General features: G+C 40.9%; 1 protein-coding gene across 2 annotated transcripts in view; it reads left to right on the top strand.

The window, feature by feature from the left end:
• Nucleotides 1-19,453, top strand: part of MAD1L1 (mitotic arrest deficient 1 like 1) — a 347,279-nt gene that overhangs the window by 11,018 nt on the left and 316,808 nt on the right. The window contains exon 1 of one of the 2 annotated variants that reach the window (XM_066198141.1): nt 16,545-16,622. The exons of the other annotated variant lie outside the window; for it this stretch is intronic. Coding sequence (XP_066054238.1) covers nt 16,603-16,622 — 20 coding nt within the window. The 5' untranslated portion in view covers nt 16,545-16,602. Of the gene's footprint in view, nt 1-16,544; nt 16,623-19,453 lie in introns of those variants that run through there. 2 annotated transcript variants of the gene reach the window in all.

Below are 19,453 nucleotides of genomic sequence, written 5' to 3'. Positions count from 1 at the left end.
AGGAATCCTTTTCACAAAACCTTTTGGAGTAAAAGCGTTTTACTTACCTCAAGCTGTTAAAGGTTTAACGAGGTAATTTCACAGTGGGAGAGAAATGGAACCAAGTGATTTTGCCTGTTGAAGTCTAATAACTCCTTCATTTAAAATCAGAATATTCACTGTGAAGTGCTAGTTTTGTGATTGGTCGTATTGTTTAGTGCTATTAATGGCACCTTCTATAGAAAGGGGAATTGCTCTTGAGAAAGATCATCTTTTCATGCAATTGGAGCAAGTGGGACTGGATGATTTCCCCCTCCCTCCCTTATTGTTCTTTTTCTTTTTTTTTTTTTTTCTTGCTCAGACTTCTAGCCGTGTGAATTACATTAATTTTTGGTGAGGGTGATGAAGATGGTTAGAGATCATTGTCCTGGTTGGATCCTGGAGAATGCTGTTGGTGAAAGTTTGAGAAGAGTTAATTGCCCATCTCATAGCAGAAAAGAAACAGGAACAAGTTGGCTGATTGTCCCAAAGAGCCAGAGCAATGTTCTGTTTGCTAATAACTAGATAAGAAAGGGAAAAGGGAATAAATTAGGATTTCTCATCTTTTCTTATCAGGTTCTTTATTGGTACAGAGGATGTAAAGGAAGTGCATGCAGTGTGTGGCGTTTTAGGAGAGGATGATTTTTCATTTCCTCCAGCACTTCCACAGGGCTTGTTCAGTGTCTGCTCTCAGTGGTTTCTGTTCACTGATTGCCTGCTCCCAGCAGGCTTTTTGTCAGATTGGCTTATGATCAGCCCTTGCAGTGTAATTTTATGTAATAATACTTGGGAAGGAGGTGCAGCTTTCAGGAGTGTGGTGGTAATCCAACTGTTTTTAGTACTGGTCTCTTTTTGCTGACAATGGAAGAGTGTTTATAATGCTTCACCTTGTGGGGGGAAAACAAGTTCATTAACAGTTGACTCTGGCTAATCTTATGTTTGCTTGCTCTGGATTGCAGTTGTAAGCTCCTGGGCTTTTCTCTCTTCATATACAGGGGAAACAAAGACAGCTGTAGCTCTCTAGCAAAATATCCCTGTGCTGTACAGTAGCTAGATAATAAATAGGACTCATCATATGTGTTATATGTGGTTCATCTGTACACATAAATCTGTGTCATCTTTCTTGTGTTCCATGTACGTCCTTTGGATTTCTTGAGCTTCTGACTGCCTACCTTGCACTATAGTTGGCTCTGTTTTTTATTGTGGATCTAGGTGTGTTTTTTGTGTGTGTTACTGTTATGCTGCCAGGGGTTTTCATACATTTCTCATGTGTTGCTCCGACTTGATATTTCTGCTGTGGAATTGGTTTCAGCTGTAAAGGGGAAAATCCACAAAAGGTTAAATTGTTGCTCTGTAAGAAGTCTTATTTATTTTGGCGTGCAGTGTCCTATAGAAGGATATTTATACACAGCTTTTTTAGAACTGTTATTGGGAAAGGGTTGTGTTGAGAAAATGAGCTTGTAGTCTGTCTCTCCAGGATGTGCTGATGTAGTTTCTATTGAAGTTTCTATTGTAGTTTGTGTTGACCATCTTCACTGACAAACCATGTTAATCGTGACACACTCGGTTGCTTTTTCAGCACTGGACTTTTAGCTTAGAGATCTTTTCCAGGCAGTTCCTCTACTGCCATTAAACAATTAATCTGTTTTAGCAGAAGAATACTTGGGGGAAGGTTCGGGTGACAGCGCACAGAACTCCCACGAGATGGCGCCCGCTCTCCTGCAGGGAAGGAACGGGATCGCTCCAGCCCAGGATTCAGCCCGGAGTGAATCCATCGGCTTCGGGAAGGGGCACCTGCTCTCAGAAAAACTCCTCATTGCTGCCGGCAGAACTTTTAAATTCTCTTCAATGCTGCCTGCCTGCAGTCACTGTCTCCTTGCCCAGTAGTCCGGGCTGTGACTTGGTCTGAAAATGATTTGTGCAGATTTCCCTAATGGAACATGCAACAGTGTTTTTCTAAAAAACTTCGCAAATTTCATGCTTACACCAAGTATTCTTAATTTTGTCTTGTTTAATAGGGGTTCTTCACAGCCTGGTTCTGTTCTCCCCACCCCAAGCCTTAGAATTGCATTCTCAAAGCAGCGCTGTTATTGTTCTGCCTTTCCCTTCTGCAGCATGTAGAGGATGCCCAAATAAAAAATGAGGGTGCTTGTTCTGTGAGCTATTAATCTAAATAAGCCTGCTTTGCTGCTGTTTGTCTGTGTTGGGTTGATATTGTTTTTGTCCTCTAATGAATTAGGCAAGTGATTTGCTACCTGTAAATAGATAAACCCTGGAGTACTGAGTGATGCAGAAAGATGTGCATCAGGTATTTGTTTTAAAGTTGAGGCAGTAACTCAGATACTGAAGGTATTGGTAGCCATTGATAGCAGCTGACGAGGTTTAATGCTAAATTTGTCTTTGTGTTATTCCCATAAGTGGCAGAAGATTGCAAGTTTTGAAAGGTTGGAGTTTGGCTGAAGCGTTGTCCAAGGGGGTGAAGGCTGCCAGGTGGGCCACAAACAACTTCAGAGATGTTTTAGTCCAAGCTTTTTTTCTTTTTTGAAGTAATAAATAGTAATGTGTGATATAGGGTTTGTTTTTGTTTGTTTCTTATTTTGCTTGATTTTTTTTTTTAAATGGAAGTAATGGGTGTAAAGTTTTTACAGATTCACTTGCTGGGCTCAAAGATCTTTGTATACACAGCAGAATAATTTTGTGTTGATGATCAAATATATTGATCATGGCCTATTTAAGTCAGTCTTTCCTATTTGGAGCACTGTTTTCTGTTGCCAGTGATACTTGGCGTTCATGCAAGGGGAAAAAAACCCGAAAGATTTTGTTCACACAACTTTCCAGAATCATTCCAGTTTTTTCCACAATGGGGATCTCAGCTGTCTTCTTCTGAAGGGCCATGGAATACTGTGTGGAAATTAGAGGTGAGGCTGATGTGTCAGAGAGAAGTGTGCTTGGACTCTTGTGTGGAGCTCAGAGGCCCTGGTCATGGGCTTGGGTGCTTTGAGTTGTGTTCTGGTGTGAGGCAGGTCTTGGTCCTCTGTGCTGATGGTGTGAGGCTGACCCAGAGACACTTGGGCTTCACTGAGTCTGGGTTTGGGGAGTGCTCACAGAGCCCTTCAGGGAGGATGCAGGTGGCTGCAGCACTGGAGCTGCTGTGGCTGTCTGGGAGCTCTCTGGCCATGCCAGGCCTGCCAAGGCAGTGCACGTTTGGCAGGGATTTGGGCCAATGCTCAGGGACCATTTTCCCTTGGTGGTGCTGCCAGCTGCAGACAGCAGACACTGAGCTGCTGACCTGTCGCCTCGAGCCAAAGAAGTAAACCTGGGAATGCTGACCTGGTTTTCTTTCTGAAACATCTGTGTGCTGGCGGGCTGACAAATCTTGGGGACTAACTTCCTGCAGTGTCTGAGACCAATTAAGAAGAGGAGATAGTGTGAATGTGGATGCATTTCCTCTCTAAGAAAGGGTTTAATTAAGTGGCAAGCATCTCTATTTAGTACAGTGGTTTGCACAGTTGTAATTCATAATTACCCAGGTGCTACACTCAGTACGGGAAGTCCTTCTATGCACATTCTGCTTTTGGAGCTGGGGGAAGGGAGGAGAGAGGGAGGAAAAGGGGAATCGGATTTCTTGATTCTGCATTTAGTGGTGGATTAGTGCTCTTTTTTTTCAGTGAATAGAAGAGAAAGGAGAATATTGGAGTTCTCTACTTTCCTTTTTGAATCTTGATTAACTATGCTTAGCTACTCTCTTCCATCCAAGGCATTGAATATCTTTGCAGTAGTGAATGAAGCTCATAATCTTTTCCTTTCTCACAAGGTAGTAATTTGTCTTTCTCTGAATGTCCATTATGAGTAAGTGGTTACTGGTTTAAAAAAAATCTGTTGACAGATATACAAAGTAGTGCATGTTGAAATAATTTGAATTACTCATGTTACTCTGGATACTTAATTAACTGCAACCAATCAAGACAAGACTGGGGGTTATTGTTGCTGGTTCCAGTAATGCCATAATTCTGGCATGATCACTCCATGGTGCAGCAAATATTTTATGGGATAGCCTATTGTAGCCCTGTGGTCTTTTGTCACCAAGCAAGAAATCAGTCTAATTAAAAGCATTTGGTACTGGCTGCCCTCTGTTACTGTACTACTGCCCTGAACTACAGTGCTAATTTCTTTGTTGGAGGATGAGGAGTTTGGTTTGTCTGGGTTGGCCACTGGTGGCCCCCAGCTTTAGAGCTGTGTCCCTAATTGGAGGAGGAAATTAGGATTAGCACAGTGTGAGGAGATTGAAGCTTCATGATCTATGTCTTCATTTTTTCATAAATAGTTGTAATTTATGATCTGTGAACAGACTGAAATTTGCATGACTGCTGTTTACAAGATTCCCAGTGTAAAACAAACCGTCTCCTCACAGTGGGGATTCCCAGGGCACCCAGTAGGGAGATAAATGCTGCGTAGGGGGAACAAGTAATTAAAAACCACCACAAACAAGCACCAAAAGCCAAAACAGCAACCAAAAAGCACTGTGCTTGTTAGAGAAACTTCTATAGTTGTGAAGTCTCAGCTTACCTCGTGGATAGATTATCTGCTGTTGTCGTGTACAGGCACAGTACTGCATTTTACTGTTAATTTTGCCTTCTGCTGAAGGTGAAGGTGTGGGAAATGCTGAAGAATTCACTCTCTGAAGAGGGCCAATGTATGCAGGTTGCTAATATTCCCCCAAATCCCTCAGAAAAGGGCTATCTTCTGGCTTCTGCACAGGGATTGATACTGAATCAATTTCCCTTGCATTGTTCTGCCAGGATGAGTTAGTGCCAGTTTAGAGCAGCTCTGCCATTCCTGTCTCACCTGGGGCTTCTGACTCCAGTGTCTGTCTTAAAATATTCTGTTCCTACCTGGTACCTTCTGGTTCTGTGAACTCTGCAGCTGAAAGAGGTGTCCCTGCAGAGCAAAAAAAGCAACCTAGAATGGGAAACAGCAATCCCATTCCTGATCTGTTCCCTCATCAGGTCTCCTGTGTTGGTACATAAATAGTTGGGCTGTTCCAAAGCAGGGCAGGGGACTTGGCAATGAGCAGCCAGGGTTGGAAGGATGATGAGGGTAATCATTGTGTTTATATAGAAATAAAAGTTATGTGCTCAGTATTTGTAGGCCTTAGCATGAAAGCACTGCCTCAGCAGTGTTTAACAGCTTCTTGAGGGGGAAGTGGCTGAACAGTTCCAAAGGGCGTCTTTGGCTTTAGAGTGAGGTGGAAGTTTAAAGAGAAAACTATTTGTGGTTGTCTTACACTAATTATGCATGTGCTGAAGCCACCAGTTTTTACATAGAGAAGTCTTGGAGGAAGCTGTCACCTGTTGAATGTGACATGCAGCACATGTGGAGTATTGCTCTAAGCTCTTTTCTCCTTCATTATTCTGTTCTCTTGTTTTAAAATGTACATTATTCTTCACTTTTCATGCTGCCTTAGGTTTTAGCTTTCCATGACAGAACGCTTATTGTGCCTCCTGGGGAGAAAATGCTCCTTTGTAATCTCAAATTCTGAAGCTCCAGGCTTCAGAGCAGTCAGATGCAGTTGTGGGAGACTTCAGTCCGTGTTTAGGTGTTGGGAGTAATGCATTTAAATGTAGTGCTTGGAAGTGTGATGTCAAATCTGTGCTTTACAGAGTTTCGTTTTCTCCCATTCTCCTGGGGTTTATTCACCTCGTTTTAATAAAGCAACCACATTTCATAGATACCCTGAAGTGTTGTAGGTCTGTATTTTACAGTTCTGCACTGAAATTCTGGGCAAAACTTCCTGCCAGACTTCCCTATCTGATACTAATTTTCTCCAAAGAACGCTGTACTTATCTCTGATGTTCAAAAATATTAGTGTTCTTTCTCCTTTGCCATTAAAACTTTTATTTCCATTTGAATATATCAGAGTAATAACTCTGGAGGCTTAAGGAGAGATAGGAAGAGTATAAAATAAAACATATGAGCACCTGACATTGAGGCAGAGCAAGGCTGTTATGTATAATCAGATAATCAGAGTGAGAAGTAAGCAAGCTCAGATCAAAAATATATCTGTCCTTGCTTTGCATTTCAAAGCTCTGGGAACACTTCAAGAGATTGTCTTCCCAGGATCACAGATCTGGCATTCTGGAGACAGAAAAAGCTGATAAGCAGTAGCTTAGCTCACTGTCCATCTTTGGTGGAGGATTTGAGGAACTTCAGCAGTTTGAGTACAACAACTGTGTGGAGAGGAATTTAGAAATGTGTCCTGGTGTTGTCTGCTCCATAGCAGGTGTTTCATTTGCCATGGGTGGCTCATCAGTCCCCCTTTTTTTTTTGAGCTGCTGCTGTATTTCTTGCCAATAATGTTTGACACTGTTGGAAAACAGTTGGGTAGGAGTTGCTTGACTCCTTGCAGCATGTAGTGACCCATGTTATGTGTAAATGGCTTGAACTCTGCTGCTCACTCTGCTGTGAAGGAGAAGCTTTCAAAAATACAGACACTTAGAAAGAGCCACTTTCATTGCATTACACAGCCCTGTTTGCCTTAAAGTGAAATTATCATTTAAATAGCAGAGACTAATCAGCAAGGGGGTGGTTTGCTCCTGTCAGACAGCTCAAATGCTTGTGCTTGATTTTTATTCAGCCTATCATTTGATCGTTTCCAAAAACCCAATAACCACTATAATCTCCAGCTCAGTTTTAATTTTACCTTTCCATTTCCATTTTAGCATCTTTCAGTATTTCAGCTCTAAATTTTAAGCTGGGGCTGTCGACGTGCTCTGCCTCCCCTCTCCCTCAGATGTGCAGTGCATTATCCTTCACTTACCCCAAAGTTTTGCTTTTGCAGGGAAACTTTTAAACAAAAATGCACATACAATACATGCATATTGGGGATGGTTTTGTTTTAGCATAGTAATGGCTTTTTCAAAACTCCTCTTGAAATGCAGAGGCCTTTTTTGAACAGAAACAAAACAAAATGCTTCAGTAAGGATTCAAACTCTTGTATACTGCTCCCCTGTACTCCTGGGCATGGCCTTTAGCTACAGGGGCAAGGAATCTCCCTTCTTCATTGGATCAAAGAATACCAAGATGGATTGTGCCTGACTGATGTAACAGCTTTCTTTGTCTAGAGAATCGATTATCTTATCAAATAAATCACAATAAATCTTATTTCTTTGAACTTCACTAGAATAGGAACTGCTTAGGAAAGCATAAACCATGGGGGAGAAGATGGAAATTAATAGAAGAATTGTAGGATGTATAAGAATTGTTTAGGCAGGGATAGATTCAGTATTGTTGAAAGAAAATGCAAGTATAAGTAGAATTCCTCAAAGATTAGCCTTAGGATCTGCTTTATTTAGTATTTCTATTAATGGTTTTGGTGCAAAAATTTGGTGTGTGCTGATAAAACTTGGCTAATGATGCCAAGTTCAGAGGATTCATAAATACACAAAAGCTGGATATGCGGAACTGAATGACCCTAAGGATTAGAGTGCAGAAATGGGACAAAATTCAATGAAACAAAGCACAATGCTCCATGGAATTGGGAGCTGAATGCAAACTTCTTTTGGAAAATGTAGCATTTTCTTTTGCAAAATGCAGTGGAAAGGACCAGAAGGACTGTGTGTTTGTTACAATGACTGTTCATTCTCACACAGGGGATGCTCCAGGAGAAAAGTTAACTTGGAGGTGAAAGTGTTCAAATGGCCTGGGAGATGCTTCTCAGAGTTCTGGTCACCCAGTGTGGAGGAGGAGAGTGTGGGATGCAGAAAGTGGCTGCTGGAGGGAGCCTGGGAGCCCACTGAGTGTGGAATGGAACAGCCTCTGGCAGAGTCTGGTGGGAGATGTAATTGTTGCCAGGAAATTCATGGATAGAAGGGAGGAGAAGGAAGGGGGATCGATGCTGGTGAGAAAAGGAGACAGTTATCCTTAAGACTTGCGCTGGCATTTAAATCAAATTGCTGTAACCCTGCCATAAATGCAGTTACAAGGAGGTTGTTACTTTTAGAAAGACTTAAAGTTCTGAATGCAGCTTCCAGTGGAGTCAAAGGTATCCAAATTACTGCTCCACAGGGTTATGGAAGAGATGAGTTCATAGTAGCAAAGGACTCGACAGGATCTCAACTAGAAGGTTCTTTTTAGTCCTGCTTTAAATTGAATGTGTATGTGCCAATCTGTAAACAAGGGGATGTACCGAGGAATAGGAAGAGGGGACAGTACATTTTAGTTTGGAATTGCAGGCTTTGTTTAAAACCAGGGTTCTGAAAACTGGAGGTGAGGAAGAGGGAGTGGGGGTTAGTGAGTAAAAGGAGATCACATTCATTTTTCTGCCCATGCAGAACAAAACCTGTGGACGGGAACATGAAGTGTGAGAGCAGCTGACCTTTGTTCGTGTTGAGAAGTAAGCAGTTTGCTGAAAAATGCACTGAACTATTAAGAAGAGCTTATCTGTCAGTGCTGATAAGAGCAAAATATGATTTGTATCGTCCAAGAAGCTTTTCTGAGTGTGTTTGGTGCAGGTTATCTTGATGGTGTTTTGAGAATGACTCACTCCTGGGTAGTGCTTAACCTCAGCAGTGCCTAGACCACGGATTCCTGCTTCTGAGGGTAGCTGGGAAGGGGCTGCTTTAATCATCTGTCTTTGGTTTGTCATCAGTGCCGTGAGGAGTTCTGTGCTGGATCGGCCAGGAAAGGTCTAATTTTCAGTTTTAATTGTACCTAACAGCCAGCATAGCAACATCAACGTGGGGCAGGAGGAAATTGGAAAGGAATGAACATTACAGTACTTGAGTTTTTTAGCATTGTTAAAAGTGTACCTGCTCTGACAAGCTTGCTTACATGCCCTGTGAAGATATTATGTAAGCTTTGTCCTGAAGCTCCAATCTGCCCTCCCTTGGGACTGCTTTCCCAGTGAATATTTTTGATGAAAGCTTATCTTTACCTGGGTTATATTTTATATTCTCTTTCCTCATCAGCTGCTTTATTAAAGGGAATATTCTTGCAAATATACCTTTGTCCATGCATTGCTTGGAGAGAGAAAAATTCATGTGTCTTCGAGTAGCAAAAGCACAGCACAATGTTTTCAAACATTTCTTAAAGGGCACAGTGAACTTGAAATGTTAGTGAGTTAAAAGATTAATGTGATAAGTGCCTCAAGGTTCTCTTGAACTAGCTGTGATTATGTAAGTGTTGTTTGTTATTTTAAAATAACTCATAGCATGGAAATTAGCATGGTGGATTGGATTATTTACTCATCCATTTCTGGTCAGTGTCAGTGTTATCTTGGCTAGATAGAAAAATCCAGAGTAACATGCAAGACCTGAAGCAGATTTTTTTTTTTAGAATGAAAGTTTGTTAACGCTCATCAGTATGAATTTTAAATAAGCATAAAGATTTTTAGTTGGTGCCCTCCATCCCTTTTAAAAAGTAAAGACTCTTGCAGTCTGGAGCTATTATGTGTTATGTGCATAGAGTAAATAGAAAAATGTTTTGCTTCCAGCTATAATCTTTCTTATTTGAAACAATACTCAACAAAGTTGTAAGGTATTAGAAGTGAGCTTCCTAAATTGTTGCTGTTTATATAAATGATGCCTTTTTCTGTTTGAGACAAAATGAAAAGTGTTTTTTGTCTTGACCTACAAAACCCACAGCCTGAAGTGAGCTGCCTGAATGAGAGCAAACACTGCATTGGGCTGGCAAGAGCACTGGGGCTGGAATAATTGGAAAGATTCCTGTTTTGGAAGCAAAGATGGGAGGTGTTGGGGGGCTGAGTATGTCCCTGTATTTGTGTCCCTGAACACCCAGAATAAGTATCTGGGGGTTGTTTTCAAAGTGCTGACCTGCATACCTGAAATAAGAGCTCAGGGCTCCTGCTTTCAAATGCAGCTCTCAGTGGGGTTAGAGCAGCTTGTAGGAAATGGAGCCAGGCCTGCTCAGCAGAAAGGAGATAAAAGATGCCAACTCTCCCACTTAGCCAAGGCAGGTAAGAGGTGGAGGTGCATGGGATCTTCTCTCTCTCCCTTCCACTGATGTACAATTTTAGGAGTGCACTGGCAAACCTTATTTTTTCAGCTAGATCTTCTGCATGTATTTTGGTCGTCACCTTGCAGCAAAATGTTTCTTTCTGACGAAGTCACGTCCTGCAGAATGGTGTTCTTGCAAGAGCATGATCCATTTTGAACAGTGTGGTAGAAACCTCTGCAGCAGTGAAGCTGCTCTCAACTTTTGTTGCCACTTGCTATAAGCAGGAGCAGATCTGTCACAGAGCCTTACCTTCCAACGCAGGCAGAGTTTTGGCTTTTCTAGAAATGTATTGATTCAGATTTTGACCGTCTCTTCTCTGCTTTTTTAGTACCTCTTGGATTAAATCTTTACTCACTCCCTTTCTCTGCATTATTCTCAACTCTCTTGTCAGCAGAGTTAACAATTTCTGTGTCTCTGCAGGGAGTAATGGGCAGCTATTGCAAGAACCATTTTCTGGCACAAGTTGTTCTTGTTGTAATTGCTTTTGAATTCTTATTACTTGTTTAAACTGTCTTCCAGAGATACTCCGATATGAGCAATGTAGTAAAAGGGAAGATAAATCTTTTGAGTAGGAAGAAATATGAAATTCTGGATTTATTTGAGTTATTCCCTGCTGATCAAGTTGATTTATTTTCTGTTTTAATGAAACAGTCATCCTCTTGCTGTGATACACATCAAGCTCTTCAGTGATGGCTTGAAATCCTGCTAACTTTTCTAAGGAGGACAGAAATGGGGTATCTGGCTTTGACTGAGGAATATGTTCAGTATCTGCATCTTCAGTTAGAAAAGTCAGCTGTTCATCCAGTAAACTGGGACAACTTTTGGGAATACTTCACAGCTCTGCTCTTGGCTCCATTAGAAGATGATGCTTTAACCTAGTTATGAGTTTTTTTGTACTCAGTTTTGCTACTGTGTTTGCAAATGACATTTGACTCGGTGCTCTTTGTAATCCCAGAGATATGGCTTTGTGGCTTCAGGTGGTTCTTTGCAAATGCAGCAGCCAAGGTTGATGGCATCGAGCCTATTTTGTGACAAGCCTTTCATTCAGGCTTGATGGTTTCCAGTGTGACTTTGGCAAAGGCATCACCTGCCTTCTGGAGAGCTGGCCCACTTGTCAAGGTCACCCAACACCTTTTGGCTCACCTGTCTGCAAGTACCTGGCAAGGGGAAATGCAATTGGCACTTTGTAATAAGTGATATATTTGCAAGGCTGGTGGAGAGGAGGAGTGAAAAAAATGCTCTGAATTTTTTTTTTTCTAATTGAGTAGACACAGGTCTTGGAAATGCACATGCTCCTGTCTGGATGGCTTGTGACAGCTGCTAAAGATAAACATACTCTTTCTCAATGTCATTTGACTATAGTTAGATAGTTAAAATAGCTTTTTCTTTTCCAGAAATATCTGTCTGGTTTTTGTATTCTGTTCTTTTCAGTGGTGATGTGTCCAGGTCAGCAGATTTTCACAGATTTGTAGAATACCAGGTTGGAAAGGACCTCGAGGTTCAGCCTTTCCTGACAAAAGCCTGGTTTGGACAAGATAGTCCAGCATTGGGTTCAGCTGAACCTTAAAAGTGTCCAATGCTGGAGGAAACTTAAGGTAAACCCTTAACCAATATACGTCATGAAAACCTAAACCAGGATGTCTGAGTCTACAACACAGTTGAGTGTTTGCCAGAAGTGACTTTCATACTCTGGTACCCATGCGATGTTAATAATTTTCAGAGGCATGTGATACACAACGTTAAAAGAATTGTATTTTTGTGTCTAAGGTTGTGAGGGCTACAAAAGAAATATTTGATCCTTCAGAATTCAAGCATCAGAAGGACAGTTACCAAAGTTTTAGCATCCTTGTCAGTCCATGGCTTTTGTCAGGGAGAATGGGATGCTTTTGGTATTAAGTTGGGATTCAGTTCTATGGTGTGACTAAATCATTACATGGAATTTGATGGAACCATATCTGGCAAGAATCTTGCTGACAGCCTCAAGTTTGTACGTGGGTTTTTATAGTTTAAAGGAGCTGTCTCTCACTCGGTTGTTTCTTATAATTTTCTGTGCTTAGTAATTTGGAATTGTTAGGTTTGTATATGCTGTCCCCTGCATTTTCCCTCCTTGCTGTGCCAGGGGAGTGGGAACTTAGCTGAAACAAGAAGGAAATAACCACCTTCTCCTCCACACATTGCTGCGTTTGTCAGAGGCAACTCAAGGGCTCAGGTTGTCCTGCTGTTGTGGAGGAGCTGAATTCTCTTCTGTCTGAACAATAAGCTTTGTATCTGTTTGTACAGTAATGAACTGCTTTTGTTTCCTTCAGGAACCTGCTCTGCTGTCTGGAGTGTTTCCATTTACAGACAACCCTTGCCAAATTAATTTTATTTAATTATCTCCCAGGGCTAAGCTTGAATACATTTTGTGTTAAATTCACCGTTTCTCCCTCTTCTAAACGAAATGGACTTAATATCCTTGTTAAAATCTGATTAAAACTAAAATTGAGTTTTTTGAAGTCTGATTATCCCATGAAATGGAATTTTTAAACCTAATTATGAATGGATTTGCATACATTCTTAGCACCATTGAAAAGAAAGTTGAAATAAATTTATTAATGAAATCTTCCTCTGCTGTCTCTTTGGGCCATGGCGATTGCTGGAGAGTGAGGGAGAAGGAAGGCAGTCGGAGAATGAAAACTCCCCCTCTTTTGAAACATACCGTCTCCCCCTCCCAGTTAATTCCAGAGCTGTTTTGACCCTATCTCATTTTTATTCCTCCTGCCACACAGCCCAATTTAGGTAATTGACGGCCTTTCAGAGGGTAACTACACAGTTGAGCTGGTTTCATGTATTTAAAGCCTTTGTGCTTTCTGAAGGGAGGATGTAGTGGGCAACTTTTGTTTCCACTATTATGTTCTTTCTCTCTTTCCTGAGGTAGCCCTGACACCTAATCAATAGGCATCTCTCGTTCCTCCCTTCTGAGGAGCTGTATGCTGGAGCCCTTCTTTTTAAGCCGGCTAAAAAATGGAATAGTTTCACAGACTCTGGTGAATGTGCACATGGAAATTGGGATTGTTTATGTAGTTCCCCGGGTTTGCAACAAAAAAGTTTCTTTATAGGACATATTTGAATCTCTCAGTACAGTAATTGTGCCCATTCCTTCAGGATTTTGCCAGCTCTCTCTGGGAAAAGGTGTGCCAGTGAAGGATGTGTCTGCTGGTCTGACTTGGTGCAGAGGGCAGCAGGATGCCTGTGCAGGGAGGTGTTGGTTTCATGTGGAGGCTCCTACTTGTTGAACCTCTCTGTGTGTTTCTTGCACTGATTGAGGAGTTCATCTCCTTACATGAAAGGTACAACTTGAAAGTGTGACCTTTTTTATTTGTCAGCCAGGCATCCTCTTACCTAGACTTACAAAAAGCTCTTTGCCTGTTTAAGCATTAGTTACAAATTTTTTAACAGTATCTTCCCTCTGTCATGTGCTGTGCACAGAATTTTTTTTTCTTGTTAGAAAAATGTAGTAAATGTGGTAGAAAAAAGTTGTTTTGGCAGTTCAGAAATCCTGGTTATGATACATGACTCTGCAAAGAGTAGATGCTCAGCATGTGGCCAAGTGTTCTGTAAGCATTTGCATTTGCAAAGTTGCTTTCAAGTACAGAGGGACTTGTTTTCCATATGCCTTGTGCTTTCATTTTAATCCTGTCTTTGCACAGGCTTAGTACTAAATGTAGTGGTGGTATCAAGTCCTACAAGAAATGTGGATTTCTGGCACTATTTCTTTAGGGTGCTTCTGAAGTGGGGAGTTCTATGAGAGAAGCTGTGGCTCAGTGGAGGAAGAAGAGTTGAGCTGAGATTTGAGGATATTTTTAGCTGGCATGTGCTCAGGTTATAAACCAGGGTGGTTGAAATAAATTAAAATTTTTCTTGGTGATGTAACAGGAAAACCTGAGGATTCAGACAAGCTTTGGAGGAAAGCAGCTGACTGAGGGAGCTCTGCACCAGCGACTAAAAATTATTTTGTGGTTTAATGGCTGCAGCTTTCACTTGTGCTGTCTGAAACTATTGTCCAAAGACAAGTTTAGCATCTCATGTACATAATATTTACTGTATAAATAGGACTCCCTTGCAGTATCTTCCCAATCAAGTTCCAGTGAAATCCGAGGAGTTGGGAATATCTGATAGACCTTTTCCTCAATTGTGGAGCTGATGAACAAAGCTGCAGTCACACCAGCAGTGAGAAGAATCTGAAAGCTGAAGATCCCAGAGAAGCCAGGAGGAGATCTCCAGGAGGGTGGATGTTTTGTAGACTTTGGAAAAGCTGTTTAATTCTTTTATTCTTGCCTGGTTGGTTCTGTAGCATCCATTTGCCAAAAAAGGAAAAGTAACTGGTTTGTGGGTAGTCCTGTATCATACAGCATGATGCAGCAAGATCTTGAAGGTAAATGTGAATGAAAAGAAGGGTGTGAAAGTGGTGTGAAAAAAGGATGTTTGTTTGTTTTAGCAAAGAGAAGAGGAGCTTTCTCTTCTGTGGACACATTTCAGACTTTGTCAGTGTTTGTTATCTGATCTTATTAGTGCCTCCCCCAGCAGCTTCAGGCATTGAAAGTGTTCAAAGCTCCATGATAGCAGCAAGCTAAGATGATGTCCAAGTGCTTGTGACACCAGTGCACTCCTTATCCAAATCCCAGTCCCAGGAGCCGTGGCAGACACAGGGAAGCCACAATTGCTTTTGGCTTCTCTGAACCCTGTGCTGGATGCAGGTACCTGAGCTGAGTGAGGGTTTTTGAGAGCAAGCTGGCAAAAGAAGAGTAATTGTTGAAATGCCACTGTTTACATCTGTAATTCAATTACACTTGAGCAATTCCACTTTCTGTGAACAAGTCTTAAAGTCTGCTTCTGTCTCCTTCTGCCATGAATTATTCATTCCTTATGGATGAGGGTGATTGGGGTTTGGCTTTCACAGGCAGGTTTATTATGCCCACTTAGCTCCAACTGCTTTGGCATGCTCCAAGCCTCAGTTATTTTCCCAGCGTTTGTTCTTAGCATTCATTGTTCTTGATGTTAAAACTTTTGGACTATGTAATTCAGCTCTGGTTTGGGGAGTGAGAGTCTGAGGGGATGGAGAGTGTTGGTTTCTTTCTTTTGATTTTCTTTGCAGCAAGCATAGGGAGTGCTTTTTATTTAAATCTCTGCTAATTGCCAAGTCTGAGGGTAACTGCTGTATTATCACCATGTGTCAAAGAACTTGGATGTGTGGCTTGGGAGCTTTGGATGTTAAGGAAATAAAGCAGAATTTCAAAACGAGGTGGGATTGATGTGCTGTGCCCTTCAGGGAGAGTGGTTCTGAGGGCTGGTGAGGTTGGGGTATCAGGACACAGGGGTGCCACCACCTCTGCAGCAACAGTGACACTCTGGCTTCTTCTGTTCTGACAACTTGTGTTGTCTGCTTTGTACTGGGACTGCAGCACTCAGGTCTTGGTGTGTCTCATGTTAGTGATGCCTAGAGCTGATGTGCTAATGGGCTGCCATAAAACTTTCTATTTTAAATGTTATTTGTCCTTCACTTTGAATATTAAATTTTTAGAAACTTTCAAAAAAAAAAAAAGTGTGGGAGAGAATTACTGCATTTGTTTTAAGTTCTGAAAGCTTTTTTTAGCTAAACAGTTCAAAGAGCACATCTCACTAATCAGAGGAATATTTTTGTGTCCCCGGGGTGGTCACAGTGTTTTAATTGGAACTCAGGCTTCTTTGAAGTCCTTTTTAATCCTCCCTGAGCTGGGGGAGAGGGTTTGAAGACAGCGCTGTAAATCTGAAATTTCTTTGGTTTATTTACATGTGTCTGGGGACGTGTGTAATTCGTTTTCCTGGATGAAGCCCGTGGACAGCTAAGTGGGAAATGTGCTTCCTGAAGTGGGGAGGCCTGAGCCAAAGGTGGGGGTTCTGCACACTGAGCTCACGTGCTCCTGGATTTGTTAAAACCAGGAATTGAGCAACAGGCTCTGAATGGGAAATGAACTCGGTGGGAAACGATGTGGTTGCTAAACATGAGGCTAGGCTAAGCAAAAAGCTGGGATTTAAACTCATGTTTTAGGATTAACTGATTAGTCTGGCTGGCAAAAATGGTGTTGCATACTGATATTTGACTTTTGCCAGTTAGGAAACAAAAGATTTAGGAGACAGTGCTTATGATTGATAGCTTTAATCATCTATTAAATCAGTGTGGGGTTTCGGTTTTCTACATTGAACTAGAGATTTTTGGGTGTCCCTAATGATACTGCTTAGTCTTTGTGCCTCGCTTTCTAAAATTCAGGCTTTGCTTTGGTCTGGTTTCCAGGGATATCTAGTCCTACCTCAGATGTTTCATGCACTTGATGTAACTACCACAAGCAGATCTTGAGTGGCAGCTGATGCCTTTTTGCCATCTTAATACAAATGCCCTGTGACTGCTGACAGCACAAGCATTTTCCTTAGTCATTGTCTGATTTTGTTGTTCTGCTGTTGATTTTCATGATAAATACAATCATTTATCAGCTGTGTTTTCTGCACTTCAGTAAGGCTTTTAACCTCTCCCATTTGCTGAAGCTTGGATGTTTTATGTTCTGCTCCTGGCAGAGGTGAGACATAATCTTTTACTGAATTTGGGTAGCTTTTAATTAATCAAAGCAACAGGCTTAACCTCACTTTTCTATCTGAATTCCAGCTGAACATACAAGCAGCATGCTTTTCATTCTTTCTAAAATGGTTACCATAAATTTACCTGCGACTGTTATGGTATTGATATTAAAAATCCTGTTAAAATAACTTTTACTGTAGCTTAAAGTTGCAGTTTAAAGTGGCCATTCCTGCCATGAGATTGAATAGGTCTGTGATTGTAATCAGAAGTAAATAAGAATAATATATGGGATGTCAAATCACTTTAAATAAAAGCAGTTGAAAATATGGTTTAGACTCTCCCAAGCACCTGTCTCCAGCCATTATTGTTATTATTTCCTTTTGCTCAAGGTTAGGGGCTTTGTGCTACTGCTGGCTAATATTTTCAGCTGATAAGAGTCTGGGTAAACAACAGGATCAATAAAGATGTTGAAAACAATGCAAGGACTTAGGTAAATTAATATTCTGCAAGGATTATCTCAGACAGGTGTCAAAAGAACAAGGCCATCAATTCAGTGCAATCTGTAAAACAGTCAAATGTACATAAATTGTCAGTAGCCAGCCTTGGCTGCAGCAGGAGCTCTCCTGTCAGACAGGAGCCCTGGCTATCTGGAAAAATGATGGCTCTGTGTTGGTAATTTCCATGGGGGTAGAAATTATGCCAGAAAGGCACGTTGGATGCATGCAAATTATATTTGTTTTTAGGTTTTGGAGGATTTTTGTGTCTTGTCCCTGTGTCCCATTCCTCTTTCCTTGAGAAGAAGCTGATGATGTCTGTTTCTAGGCTCCTCAAATGTCTTGAGAGTGACCTTGCATAATGGAAACAGCAGAGGTTTGGTAAAATTGTCTGTTTATTTGCATAGATATTCTTGCCTGATTTGAAAGCTAAGGAGTTAAATATTTTTATTTCAGGTCCTTCTGTTGTAACCAGCCCTCCCTGCCAGCCCTCAGGTTGGTGAGGGGCAAATCTCTGAATGAGCTTTTATTCATTGACGTGGAAGTTAGAAAGAGAGGCTTCTGCCTGGTCTTCTGGAAGTTTCATTTATTGCCTTGATTTTTTAGCTGTCAGGTTTCTTTCCCAGTTTTGTATAATGCTGGTAATTGGCCTGGAATGGTTTTCAGGGTTTCTAATGCCCACTGTTGAATGGTATTTCTGAAAGATACAACATCTGTCTGTTTGGAGTTTGTTTCCAATGAACATATCTTTGTATTTCAGTCTGGTTTTCAGATATTTTTTGTATATTGCTGTTTACAGCTATCCAAATGCCTTGAAAGTCTAAGGATTCTAACCCACATGGGTTAGTAATTGGTATTCTGCTGTCATTCTGTTCTGTAGGTTAGTTTGATTTTCCCCGCCTTCCTCTTGGCTCCCCTGTTCACACCGTCCTCTCAGCCCAGCCTCAGATTGCCAAAATGATTGTTCCAACTCCAGTGACAAATAGAAACTATAGGAAAAACGACCCCACTTATGACTCCCTAAAAGGAATTTTTATTCATTTGATGGCATTATTTTTCCTTTTAGCTTTTGCTTTTTCCTCAAATTAAATTTGTGATTAGGAAAAAGACTTAAATTGTCTTTTGCTGCTGCTGCAGTAAAATGAAACATTACATTATTAAGTGTGTTTACATTTTGTGCTTGAAGTCTTAAGGGCAGTAGGTACAAAATTGTGTTCCACAATAATTTCCTTTCAACATTGTCATTAATATATAATTACATTCACTAACTTGTGAATTGAGAAAATACATTTGCTTCTCTAATTGTGAAGATTGTGCTGATATCTCTGTTAGTAAAAGAGCAACAGCCATTTTTAATATCCCTTTTGATCATTTTCAACTTCACTACTTCTGTGCTACTGCTGGTGAGCACCTGAAAGGTGCTTTAGAAGTCTGTGTGGTTTTTTCTTTCTCTTCAGTGTCTAATCTATTGGGTTTAAGACCTTAAGAACTTTTTATTTTCTTGTATGGGAAAAACATAGGACAATGAATTTGCACAGCTTTGCAGATACACTCCCTGTGTCTTGAGATGTATGTTAAACACCTTATTGCTGCCTTATAAATGGTTTCATTTTATGAAAGTCTCTGAATGACTCTGTGAAATTTTTATTTCACCATGACTGCTGAAAGCTTTGAATTCTGTCATGTGATTGAGCATGCAGTGGCAAACCCCAAAGCTGAGGATTTTTATCTTCCAGACCAGCAGTCCCGGTCCTGCTGTGTGTACATATTCCCTCTGCTTGAGGTCTCTGAAAGCCTTTCACTGGTCAGGTTCCATTCCACTGTGCAATGTGTGTGTTACTTACCACGTTTCTGTGCATTGTTCTGTGCTCTTAGGGCAGTGGTAGGGATGAGAAAGAAGTTTGGACTGTTGATATGTCTGCCCAATGGTTAATTCTTTTTCCAAAGTAAGATTATCTTCTTAAGCCCTTACCTCTATCTTTAAAGTAAAAATGAAGCTTGAACAATGCATTGTTATGATGCCGTAACTTTGGGAGGAAAAAACTTTCTTCATGAAAATCCAAAAGTTATTAGCTGGAATCTAAGATAGTTTTCTTCTTTTTTTCCCCTCTTCAAATTATGGCTTGATTGGATTAATTGCTGATTTTGCAATTGCTTCAAAGGAGATGTATCAATTGTCTTTAGAATTGTCAAAGCACTTAGAAACACTTTAAATGTTTTCTTACAAATAAGTTGTTCTTCTGCTTCAAGTGGTTAATGGGGACATTTGCTTTCGTAAAGAGCAATTGGATTTGTTGATTTTATCTGTACACAAATAAGAGTTCTCTAAATTAGAGGA

This window comes from Chamaea fasciata, unplaced genomic scaffold (assembly GCF_029207755.1).
Source record: "Chamaea fasciata isolate MVZ Bird 193981 ecotype frontalis unplaced genomic scaffold, bChaFas1.0.hap1 SCAF_16, whole genome shotgun sequence".
Classification (NCBI taxonomy): Eukaryota; Metazoa; Chordata; class Aves; order Passeriformes; family Sylviidae; genus Chamaea; species Chamaea fasciata.
This window is presented reverse-complemented; position numbering and strand designations above follow the sequence as displayed.